At 38.0% G+C, this 13657-nt stretch overlaps 1 protein-coding gene across 1 annotated transcript in view; it reads right to left on the bottom strand.

Moving 5' to 3' along the window:
• Otogl (otogelin like) overlaps window positions 1-13657 on the bottom strand; it is a 144483-nt gene that overhangs the window by 93825 nt on the left and 37001 nt on the right. The window contains exons 14-19 of the mRNA XM_021174947.2: window positions 13181-13289; window positions 12306-12352; window positions 11736-11881; window positions 9503-9626; window positions 7281-7458; window positions 2399-2523 (exon numbers count right to left, since the gene is read on the bottom strand). Of these exons, the coding sequence (XP_021030606.2) occupies window positions 2399-2523; window positions 7281-7458; window positions 9503-9626; window positions 11736-11881; window positions 12306-12352; window positions 13181-13289 (729 nt within the window). The remainder of the gene's footprint in view (window positions 1-2398; window positions 2524-7280; window positions 7459-9502; window positions 9627-11735; window positions 11882-12305; window positions 12353-13180; window positions 13290-13657) is intronic.

A 13657-nucleotide genomic window follows, 5' to 3' on the forward strand; every position in this document is an offset into this window, starting at 1 on the left:
GAGAGAGAGAGAGAGAGAGAGAGAGAGAGGAAAAAGAAAAAGAAAAAGAAAAAGAAAAAGAAAAAGAAAAAAAAATCTAGTGTACCTGTATAACATAACCAACAAAAGGATTGGCAGAAGTGGTAACCACGGTGAGCCCATGCTGGAGGATCACCTCGGGAAGCCTGCTGTGAGGAACTGGGGCTTATCATCTCCAGACCTCCTCCCCATGCATAACAAAAGTGCTTCCTAATAATGGTGTAATGACAGGTTTGTAGAAAACACCATTATTCCCAGGACAGGCAATCACTGCATTCCAATGGAATCTCATGGGTGAAAGATAATGGGGCAGATGCTGCAGTCATTCAGCACAATGCACAGTGTCCAGTGTCTGGCAAACATGAGAAGCTCAGTTGTGTTTGATTAATAAATTCACATGTGAAAAAAAATGGTAGAATAAATGGGAGAATAATGAATAGAAATTAGGGATTGGAGTCCACTCTGATGTCTATGAGATGTAATTATCACTATATTATTTAAAGCAGGATCCTACCATCGAGCCTTCAAGTCAATGCTGAGCAAGAACAACCCTGCTCGGGACTGGCTGAACAGGTGTGACAAGCCCGGGGAGATACTGTCATTTCAGAGAAAGGAGATAAGGTGAGGTCCGCGGTTCTGTGATGTAAGTGGACCTCACTTGAACTGATTCCCTCAGAGATAAAACTCAGTCAGTCTTCATATTGTCAGTGTCACTGAATGACTGGTGGACAACAGATCCTTTTCACTTTCAAGGAACAATACTGAATGCGTTTTGTTGAGAATGTCAAGCATATTCAGTTTGTAAGATAACATTTTCATTAATTCTTTAAGAATGGTATATAATGTATTTAGATCGCATTCACCATCCCACTCCTCCCAGATCGAAGGCATATTTATTAATAATAAATATCCTGGTAGTTACCCAACTACTATTTTATTGCCTTAAATAAGCGTACATATGGGAAACAAATGACTATACACTCTTGGTGAACACATTTCTTACCCCAAGAATCCTGAAAGAGCAAAATAATGCACTGGCAAGGCCACTCCATTGTGCTCTAAGAATTTGCAGATCAAAACATATTTCCACTGTCATTAAGTAAAGAGTAACTCAAAAAAAAATTCTATTTGTTTTTGTCTATTTTCTGTTCTTTTCCTGTCTTTGTGAATTTACCTGTTTGGGATTTTTATGAAATCACAATTTCCAGCAAAAGTAAAAAAGAAAAGAAAACCCTGAAGCACATACCACAGAAGACATAGTGCAGGAGGAAAGGGGTGGAAAATACAATAAAATGCTGAGTAGTGACAGTTATAAAATAAAGACGCATCTGGAAGAGGCAGCTCATCAAGGGAACTCTACCGAAACCTTTACATAGAAACTTAATAACAAAGTCACCTCAATGGCAAAAAGGAAGTCATCAAAGTTAGAAACAAATAAGATACTAGAAGTCAAGTGAAACTACCTGAAGAAGTAAATTTGTTTTTAAAATATGGAGATGAAATGGAGGGAAAATGGAACTGGATTTAAAAGTAGTGAAACATAAAAGCCAAGACTCGTGTAATCTTGAGATTAGAGAGAGACAGAGAAAGGGAGAGATAGAGACGGAGACAGAAAGAGACTGAGAGACATAGAGAAAGAGACAGAGACAAGGAGAATAAACAGCCTTCATTGGGATAAAACAATTGCTGTCTTTTGTTATGTGTTAGTGCAAGATTATCTGTTCTTCCCCAGTACATTTGAACTAAGCTTACAATAAAAGCTATTAAATAGGCAGCCTAGCACTCACACACAACGAGTACAAAATGTGGGGAGACTGAACATGGATTCGGCCAGTGTCAGGGGTGTGTGTGTGTGTAAATTTCTAGGCATTTGAGTTGTTTTGCTCCTGCAAATTGCAAAGCTGGAGCATGACTCTCTCAGACTGTTGCCCACTTAATAGCACAAGCCAATCATTGGGTGTGAGCTCCCTGCTTACAGAGTGATAACAGATGATATGAGTAGGAATAAAGACGAGATGCGCTTGAGCTATCACACTATGAAACTGTTGCTGCGCATCCTGAAACTATAACCGCAGTCTTCGAGTGTTTCCTGCCTCCTAAACCTCCAAAACACAGCCTGTGTTTGAAAGGAAGAAAGTCATAAATACACATGATGTGTGCATTTTTAAAATGTAAAAGAATAGGTTGTTTGCTGTTGTTTTCAATAGCCTTAATTGCACTTAAAAATCGTGGACGTAGCATAGGCTTGACCAAAAAAGCACACAAGGAACAGCGGGGCTCTTAGAGTAATTCATAATTTAAAATCATAACATAAGATTATAAAATTAATGTTACATATTGAACATCTCCCCTAAGTCTAAGTATAGAAAGGAGGACTTACTGTTCTGTTGGTTAATATTGCAGGGATCCACCATCGGGACATGGACAGGCGCGAAACACGTGGAGGAGACTCTCCACGCATGTGCGTGAAGCTGTGGGGTTCCTTCGATCATGCCTGATGGAGAACTAGAAAGGCAAGAAAATGTTCGCTGTAGTCGCTCTCGTTCCTCTTATTTTCGCATATCCTTCGAATATTCAAATAAGTAAATACTCTTTTCTTAATATTCAAACAAGCCTTAGAAATTCAAGTTCTCAAGTATGTTAGAAAAATAAAGGTCTCAGCTTCCTAAACTTGAGACTTTTCAAGGGGCTAGATTATGAACATACATGATGTTATTGAGTCTCCATCTCCACCTTGTACAGAAAACACTCTTGTGCCGGATTTTATAAAGAAAACCACAAGCTCAGAGAAATGCCAATCAGGCTCATTACCTGGCGCCCAAGAAAGCAAAGGATCAGATTTGGCTCCGCTCGGATAACTAAGCATCACTCACACAACCAAACATTCAATCTGAGTGTAGTTTAAGATGAACGTGGAAACGCAGAGGCACATAGTTCACATGGGCTATTTAACCTACTGACAAATAGGAGTACAACAGTCTATACTCTTGGCTCATTATATCAATTTATACTGGAAGGCCTGAAATACTAAGCAATCATAGATTAAAATTGGGGTGAAAGTTGATATAAAGTCCTCCTTCCTTCACGCTTATTCACCTGTTTCCTCAGCAGACCAGAACAGAAGAGAACCACCACCCAACAGAGGAGAACCACCACCCTTATTAAGTGAGACTACAGCGCTGAGGGGCCAAATATGAAATTCCACCTTCCGTGGCCTTCAAACGCTGTTCATTCAATGGGCAACATTTGTTAAGTGATTTCGCTATCAGACACTGTGCCAGACCCTGTAAAGACTATACATACAGATCAAGGCAGACCCAGGCTCCTAGAGGAATTGTAGTTACAATAAATTACAATGGTTGCAATAAGTCTGAACCGGTGGGTGGGCTTGACCTTCACTCTCACAGTACCCTTGAAGATGAGTGCTTAATTACCATCCAGCTGAGACCACTTCTTCAGGGACATTTCCATTTCCTATTTCTCAGCGAATCCCCAGGACACTAAAGAACTATAAGAAGTCAAATATGAAAGTCTCATTTTGTTCAGATGGAGGTACTAAGACTCAAGAAAGTCCCTGACTTATAGCTTTCTTCCCTTTCTGTTCCCCAGCCTTCCTTCTCCAGCCTCCTCCCAGGGAAAGCAAAATATCTCAGGGTTCCCAGGAGGAGCTACCCAGAGAACCGCTCTCTTGTTTCATTTAGTTGACTTAAAACAATAAATTTGTTAAAGATAGGAACCAGAATGTAGGCCTGTTTATTTATTGTAGTTCCCTTTATAAAACTGCCTTTCAGCTCACTAAACTTACTTGATTTGCTCTAACAGGGCACGTAAAAATAAATTCTCAATTAATATTTTTCCATTAAACTATGTTTGTAGCTTCGCATTAACCTTTGTCAAGTAAAGAATTTTAACTGCTTTGCTTGGAAAGCTAAACAATGTCTGAGAGTTATCTGTGACTGAAATATTATCCTGTATTCTTATCGCGCCTGAATGTTTATGCACAGAGGAGACTGGTGCCCGGGGACTGGCAGACAGATCTGCCATTTGTTAAACACTGACTGCTAACCCATTCTGACAAACAAGGCCCAAAAGACTTTAACGTCTTTTCTGGATATTTGAGCCAAGTGCCCTAGCATGGTTTCTACTTTGACAGTATGACACAGATGTTGTTATTCTAACCTGAAGTAAATACAAGAAAAAAATAGCCAAACGTAAATAAATTACATGAGATGATGTAAAATAAATGTTGCTTTTTTAAATTTTTAATTAAAATATCGGCTCTTGGTGCCCATTGAGTAAGCTTTTTGGTGCACTATTAAAAGTTGTGCTTAGTTCAGTTGACTATCCAGGATAGATAAGAATCCTGAAAAGCGAGGGACCAAGGATGCACTCTTAATTCTCATTAACCCTGGCCATTTGGTATGTACAACTGGTAAATGATATTTTCTTCACAGCTAACCTAGATGCAATTCTGGTTAGATGTGAACTAAATTTTGAAAGTGAATAATGCTTGAGCTAATTTGAACATAAAATCAAGATTAGAAGGGGAAGAACCACAGAGGGAAAGATTATATGTAAAGGTACTCAAAAAACCATGTCATTTAGAGAACCACTCTTCCATGACATGTCCCCTGGATGCTCAGCCCACAGAGACCTCTACACTTTTACTGTGCTTCTGGCTAGACCCACAAAGGACAACATTTTTTATTTTGAAATTACCTCAATAGATTATGTAGATTTTGGGTTTTTGCCTCACATAACACTGAATATTTCTTCATTAGAATCTTTTTTATTGATATTGTGGGCCAGAAATTTGTATGCATTTAGGATGTACAATAGAATCCTTTAAAGTTACATGTGTCTACTGTGTAATGGTTAAGCCAAGCTAGTGAACATAGGAAACCTCATATTCTTCTCATTCTTGAATGAGAAAATTCGTTAGTTATCCTCTTGGTAACTTGAAAGTATCTCTCACATTGGCTCTTGGCATCATGATGAATGGTAGAACTCTATTCATCCACTCATAAACAAGTCCCTTCCACTAACCCTCAGCCTGGCTCAACACCACTCCTGACAGCCATCAGAGGGGCTATTCTTCAATTTCAGAGTTAAATCCCTTCCTGATAGTGCAACACCAGTTCCTGGATAACCAGTACTGTGTTATTCCACTTAACTGGTTCCCAATGAACCTCAGGCCAAATGACTAATACTCATAACATACCCTGAACCAGGAACTGCTGCTTCTCGTGGGTAGTGATTCTGTGTCTCCTGGGTCGTGAAAAGCACATTTTCCTAGACTAGCAGACTTTATTGCTTTTCTCCCAATGCAGCACCAATTTTCCTAAAATCTAAGGAACTTAGATGCCAAAATTTGTCTTGTAGCTAGCTGTAGTAACAAATAACACTGCACAGTTTAGCTTACTGTCATTAATACAAATATATTATACATTATGTATGATATAAATATAAAATACATTAATACAAATGCAATACAAACTAAGATTTTCTAAAAGCAGACTACAGAGCTTTAAAGGCTGCAGAGGAGAGGGCAGGAGGCAGCAGTTAGCCCACATCCTGAGATATTGCATAAATTCAAGCCTCACTCCAGGATGTGAGCTAACTCACAGTTTCTTTAACTATGGTCATGACACATACAGAATCATATAAAGGAAAGGGGCCGTGAAAAGTTTAGCAACACCCAAAGGTTTCTAAATGTACGATCACCCAAAACAAATTCCAAAAGAGGTCACGTGTGGAGTACACACCTGTAATACCAGCACTTGAGAGGTAGAAGCAAGAAGATCAGGAGTTCACGGACAACTGTGGCTACACGGCAGATTTGAATACAGCCTGGACTATGTAAGACATTTTTTTATGCCTAGAGTGCATTTACAAGTTGGTGGTACACATTTTATAATCCTAGCACTGGAACTTAGAGCCAGTTGGATTGCTTGTGCTTGATAACCTACCTTACCAGCCTACCCTGATCAGTGAGTTCCAGACCAATAGATGTCCTGACTCAAAAAAACCAAGTGGGTGGCACCTGATGGGCAATGCTCAAGGTTGACTTCTGGCTTGCACAAAACACACACATAAACACACATATACACACATACACACACACACACATATACACACATACACACACACACACACAGACACACACACATACACACATACACAAACACACACCACATCACATTGAATATGTTATGAATCCAAGGTGTTCCTCTAAACGGTCACCCACGTAGGACTGCATGACTCCATCGCAACTTTGGGTCTGCACACACAACTCACACTTTGCACTTCACATATTGTCATACCACACACATCAACAAACACTTCCTAGAATACCTCATCTTGGATTTGAGACTTTTGTATGTAATGGATTGCAGTGTTTATACTATAAAAAGATTTTTTACTCTTATATAAACATATGGCTTCATTTTAGGAAATGTATTTTTAATATTTTTATACAACCATTACACCCATGTAAATATCAAATTAACATATCTGTGGACTGTATCCGATAGAATTTTTGTTTTCAGGAATTTGTTTTACTTGTTGATGAGCTTTAATTTTTAAATCATTAAATTGGGGCTTAAGATTAGGCAGAATTCTCAAAAATATCTGCTACTTTATATTAGATATTTGTGTGAAATATCATTCTCAGTGTTGATTGTAAAAATCAAAAAACTGAGTGACCCTGAAGAATATAGATGATGCTATATGCTCTGTAGGATGGTATATTCAACTCAATTCTTTATAGAAAAAATTAACAAGCACATTCATATTCCTGTGATGCAAAATTGCTTTCATCTTTAATAAATGGTAAAATTATATGTTTAAAATAAGTTTCCTTATGGTTTATTACCATTATATATATATATATATATATTATATATATAATATATATATATAAAGAGTGCATAAATTCTCATCGGTAACAGGGTCTTGAGTGCGAAAACTTTAAGAAGCCATAAGATAAGTGACTGAATACTTTGTTTGTTCCTGTGAGCTCTTAGTTTCTTCTCTAATTAGTGCAATGATAACTATACAAATTAAATATGATAACTATACAAATTAAATAGTTATCCCATTGGATAACTATACAAATTAAATATGATAATATACGTGAAGCACTTAGCCAGTGATTGCTGACCTCCTATCAGCTATGTAAACATTTTTAATGAATCTCTCTCCATTCAAGTGGCCGCCATCAAACTCAACAAGCTGCCCATAAGTCAATAGGTCATACTTACAGAAAGTCATCCCTAATGTTGCCATTAAAGGTGCCGCACAGACCTAACGTCCGTCTTTTCCAGGCACTGGAAAGCTGAATGTAAATTCTTTCTCCATCAATAGCGAACAAGATCTTTAAACCAAAGGTGGTTCTTAGGAGAATGAATAAGGATGACAGGGTTTGAATTTCAACAATGCCTGTAGGAAAAGAACGTACGTTAGTGCCGTCACCTACAGGTAATGTTCTGAAATGGCAGCGGACAACATTGAGCCTCTCCTTCTATTGATGTCCAATGGTGGCTAGCTAGTTGGCAGGTCTTGCTTTTGTTCCAAGGCTAAATCTGTCCCTAGTGGTTGATTGTTTTTCTCTTGTTTCCTTCCATCTCATTCACCTAGTCTTCTGATGGGCTGCCACTATTGACATGCAATCTCCATTGACAAACATCTTCATATTCAATATTTGAATTCTAATCATCTTTTTCATAGAGTATGTGTTCTTGTGTGTGGTATACATGTATATGTATATGTGTGGTGGGGTGAATAGTGTAGTAGAGGTATGGTTTTATAAGGGCTATGTATGGTATAAAGGTTGTGGTATAGTATGTGTTGTATGTCTATGTGGGGGCGGGGATGTATTGTGTGGGGGTTAGGAGGAGATGTGGAGCAGTGTGGTGCATAGTGTGTGTGTCTATGTATTTGCGTATTTTCTCAAGAATTTTCCACATTTTTGTGAATGCCCAAAAAAAAAGGAAGGCATATCTCTTGGTAATCACTATTTTATGAGACATATTTAGAGACAAACTCATACTTAAAACTAAGATAGTGAGGTTGTCATTAAAAGCTCTTCTTTGCCCCTGTGTCAAGTTTGTGTGTGTGTGTGTAATATATATATGTTGTTCTCAATTTGGTCTCTAATACCATAATTCTGAAAAATATTCTTTGAGCGTTCCATTCTTTTCATTGCCTTTCCTTACAGCCACAACTGAATCCAGAAGTAAGTGTAGGCCACTTGTATACTGACAGACCATCATTCTGTCTTCTATCCATCGCTACTGTCACACTGTCATTGTCTTAGAGTTGCTCATCCCTGTCTCTGCCATGCTTCACACTGTAGCATGCTGCATGTTGGTAATCTGATGTCTGTCATCTCAAAATCCCTTCCACCCAAAGTCATATGTGTATGTATATATGTATATAGTCTCATATATATATATATATATATATATATATGTATACACACACACACACATATATATGACAAAAATAAGAAAGAAACGAACTACAGTTCCTTAAGACTCACTGTTTATTTCTGTATGTTTGACTCAAGTGTGTGAGATCACCATTTCATACTAGTCAAACAGTAACAATTTTATATTCATGACTATATGAGTTTTCTGGCATGATTTTTGTGTCACATTGACGTGTGATGTGAAACACGAGCTGGAACATTTCTGAGAGAGTATTCACTGTGAGAGTAAAAAATTATTCTTAGTAACTCTGCTGCAAAGCAGACTTAAACAAGTCCACCCCAGGAACCTCCCATGTATGAAGCCTCTACATACTGTCTGTACCCCCGCCCCCCGCCCTGCTTTCCTAATGTCAGGTCTAGGTAGTCTCTCTTGACCCTGTTCAGGATGTAGCGATGCCAATACAGTTATCTCCTAAACAAGTTCCACAGAGACCTACCCCTCCCTTTCTCACTTCCTTCATTCTAAGTTCGGTTTCAAATGTCCAGTGGCACATCATCTCCTTCAGAAAAACCTACCACCGGTCATGGTGGTGCATGCTTTTAATCCCGGCACTTGGGAGGCAGAGTCAGGTGGATTTCTGAGTTAGAGGCCAGCCTGGTCTACAGAGTGAGTTCCAGGACAGCCAAGACTACACAGAGAAACCCTGTCTCAAAAAACCAAAGATAGAAAGAAAAAAGAAAAAAAGAAAAAAGAAAATCCTACCAACCCTGCAAGTCCTTTCTCCAGTGGGCATGGGCTATACCTCAGAAGCAACACAGTAAACCCTTAGAGTCCTGTACAAATTACTATATCTGTCTCATTTTACTGCAGGTATCTGTTTGCTTGTGCAAATTCTAGGCCACTTGAGAAAAACAATAAGGATTGTGGCCTCCAGTGTATTTGGCAAAGTGGCACAGGCACCCAGGAAATGTTACATCATCAATCAAGATGAAAATGGCGCCTTGGGTTGGGTTTGCTGTTGGCGCTAAGGTATTCACAGCATTGCTTCTTACCATTCAGGGCGAAGCCTTGGTTGGGACTGGTGACAATCTGGCCTCCTCTGCTGAGCGTCACTTGTTTGTTAAAGTCATCCTCCAGTATTAGAGTTATGGACTGAAGGCAGACCAAACCCAGGTTCTGCAGAAAAGTCATAGTATTTGTGAGAGAAAGAAAGACAGAGACAAGGAAGGGGCAAGAGGGGGGAGAAGACAAAGAAAGGTGAAGATGGAGAGTATGCACAAATAAGAATTTCTGGTATATATGAAGGCTGTGATATATAATATATATATATATCATAAAATATTTAATTTCATTTTCAATGACTCACCAGTAATTGGTTTCCATAACACATAATTGCTCACTTAGCTGATACAATTGACAAAGTTGTCAATAAAGAATACAGCCGAGTTATTTAGGACTAGTTATAAAGTTAATTCAAATATTAATAAATTTCAATAAGAAAAATAGAGCTGAAGCGAAGCGTGACAGCTCACAGTTAATAATCCCAGCACTCCAGATGCTGAGGAAGGAAGATTGCTACAAATTTAAGGTTGGCCTGTGGTACACAGCAAGAATCTCTCTCAGAAACCAACTAGAAAGGAAACTAATTGTTCAAGTTTGCTGAAAAGGACCTTTCATTGGAATTGATTGATTAGTAAAGATTCTGGAAATTTTTTGAAATTATTTTTTTCCTTTTTAAACAAATGATTGGTGTGTTTATTTAAAGAAAAGCTCTGACATCAATATTATTAATATGTCAAAATTACTTACTATATGTATTACTTAATTATATATTATATATCTCTTTAGAATGATATGAAGCCTACTGGATCTTACCCAAAAATAATACCCTGTGTAACAACTAGTTTGAGAGTAAATTAAGTCAATTAAGGCTTAGTCCTATCGTGAAATTGTGCACTACATTTTCAAAAGCAACATATGCAAATAACATTAATAGTCAATCTAGGCCGGGCGTGGTGGCGCACGCCTTGGATCCCAGCACTCAGAAGGCAGAGGCAGGAGGATTTCTGAGTTTGAGGCCAGCCTGGTCTACATAGTGAGTTCCAGGACAGCCAGGGCTATACAGAGAAACCCTGTCTCAAAAAGAAAAAAAAAAGTCAATCTATATTGAATTTTATCTAGTAAAACTTATTTTTGTTGTTATATGTAAATATGTCTAAAATCAAGGTTCTATTGTCATGACCAATGGTGAGCATTATTCATTCTTTTGAGATATATTAATAATGATGACATCGTAATAATCTATACATTAAGAATAGCAATGGAGTACTACTCAGCTATTAAAAAGAATGAATTTATGAAATTCCTAGCCAAATGGATGGACCTGGAGGGCATCATCTTGAGTGAGGTAACACAATCACAAAGGAACTCACACAATATGTATTCACTGATAAGTGGATATTAGCCCAAAACTTAGGATACCCAAGATATAAGATACAATTTGCTAAACGCATGAAACTCAAGAAGAATGAAGACCAAAGAGTGGACACTATGCCCCTTCTTAGAATTGAGAACAAAACACCCATGGAAGGAGTTACAGAGACAAAGTTTGGAGCTGTGATGAAAGTATGGACCATCTAGAGACTGCCATATCCAGGGATCCATCCCATAATCAGCTTCCAAACGCTGACACCATTGCATACACTAGCAAGATTTTGCTGAAAGGACCCAGATATAGCTGTCTCTTGCGAGACTATGCCGGGGCCTAGCAAACACAGAAGTGGATGCTCACAGTCAGCTATTGGATGGATCACAGGGCNCCCAATGGAGAAGCTAGAGAAAGCACCCAAGGAGCTAAAGGGATCTGCAACCCCATAGGGGGAACAACATGAACTAACCAGTACCCCGGAGCTCTTGTCTCTAGGTGCATATGTATCGAAAGATGGCCTAGTCGGCCATCACTGGAAAGAGAGGCCCATTGGACTTGCAAACTTTATATGCCCCAATACAGGGGATTGCCAGGGCCAAAAGAATGGGAATGGGTGGGTAGGGAAGTGGGGGGGGGGGTATGGGGGACTTTTGGGATAGCATTGGAAATGTAATTGAGGAAAATACGTAATAAAAAATATTAAAAATAAAAAAAATAAATTCTCAAACAATAAAAATATTTTTTAAAAACTTAAAAAAAAAGAATAGCAAATAATTATAATAATACTGCCACATAATAGGGATGTAAGGCTGGACTTCGTAGTACGATAACTCCCCTCCTGACTGGGCTATGCTTACCTGTTCACAGTGAGCCTTCTGCAAAGTGATCGTGAATCTATCTTTTCCAGTTCCTTTCACAAGGATGTACTGACACAAGCCAATAAAAGAGTAATGACGCCCATCAAAGGTGGTGAAATGAGAGTCGCCCACAACAGAACACTGAACTATTCAAGATAAACAAAGAAGGAGATGAAGACAGAAAAGGGAGAAATGAAAACCTGTGTTAATGCTTAAAAAAACAGCAGGACAACTTAGCATAAATAAGCACCCCTCAAAAGAAAGTAATTCATTTAGATTTATGATCTGACAAATTAACCTATTAAATTTTAGTTAAAAATTATTAAATGATGGCTTTTCCATATACTTTTAGGACTTGTATTTATTCATTTTTAACAAAATTTTAGCAAAGTTGCCTACTAGATATTCAATTTACCAATTATTCTCTCTATATAAGTTATGTATTATTATACTCATATGTATATATAATATATATGAGATTCATTCAATAATCAATATTATTTTTCCTTCCAAATTAAAAACATATTCTTCAGAAGTTAAAACTTGGTTTTTAACAGTTTAGAAGATTACCTGGACAGTCATGCTCGGTGCAGTTCCAAACTCCACCAACACATACACTAAACAAAATTAGAAAACTATTAGCCTGACACAGAAAGTATGCTTACATTTCCTCAATATATTTCCTAATATACAAGATATATTAAGCTAATAGGTTCTCTATTATCTGAGTAGAAAAACCTCTCTAAAAAGTTGCACTAATAGTTACGAACTGCTTGATTGGTAAATAAGTACCCATTATGTATCCATTTGCTGGCATAAGACACTAACAAGAAGAAACAGCTCTCTTCTAGTGGAAGGCAAAGGCCCCTTCCCTTCTTCACAAATACAGGAGTTTCTGAGGAAAGCAAGAGTCTGATGACATCAGCTACTGAGATGTTATATGGTTAGTTATAAACCTGCATGTCTTTTGCTGAGAGCAAAGAGAATGGAGTTGTGGTCATACAGGCTTCTATTTTTACCAGGGACTGTCCTGGAGGAATTTCACGCTTGCCCAGCATCTGAGCAAGTTTAATAAGGATTGCAAATCTTCCTGATCACGTCCCAAACCCACCAATAGACAGTGACTTCATAAAATATTCAGTACATAAACCCAGGAAAGTCATCCAGCTCTAAGAATAAAACTATGTGTTAATTAGTTATTATGAACAGCAAAAATTGGGTGGGCAGTATATGGGCCCTGGATTTTATAAAATTAACAAAGGAAGTAATAAGAACACAAACACATAAAGAGAGCCAATTTGTGTAGTTCAAGTAAAAATACAGACTGCATCTCAGAATTTGCAGATGAAAATTAGCAACGGGTAGACTCTGCAAGATGCCTGTCATGACCAAGTTATTAAATAGAAAAAGACTCAGAAATTACTCTCTCCCCGTGGACCACTTACCATTCAGTGCACTCTTGTTCGATTTTTGAACCAACTGAATAAGCTAATCCGTGAAAACTACAAGGGCAGCTCTCCAAAGAGATGCAAGTTCCATTGTCCATTATGAGGCCTGTTTAAGAAACATGTATGTCACATGTATCTCAAAAGAAATAATGAGGGTTATGCTCTTTGAATAGCTAACAACTCAATCCAACGTTGTTGAGAACTTTCTTAGAACGAGTTCCAGATACAGAAATTCCTAGACTGTCAATGAGAACTCTAGAAACTTAGCTCTCACTGTTATGAAGTAGAAACCTAGCTCTCAGTTGATGTCAATGTCAGGAAGGTTTCTTTCAATGAGTTTCAACTCTCATTTCCTGTAACTTGCTATCAAAATCTCAAAGTCTGCCAAGAAGAAAGAAAACTGAAAAGAACTTCCTTGAACTTAATGAAAGGAAGGGAAAGGAAAGGAAAGGAAAGGAAAGGAAAGGAAAGGAA

The sequence above is a fragment of the Mus caroli genome, chromosome 10 (genome assembly GCF_900094665.2).
Source record: "Mus caroli chromosome 10, CAROLI_EIJ_v1.1, whole genome shotgun sequence".
Taxonomy (NCBI): domain Eukaryota; kingdom Metazoa; phylum Chordata; class Mammalia; order Rodentia; family Muridae; genus Mus; species Mus caroli.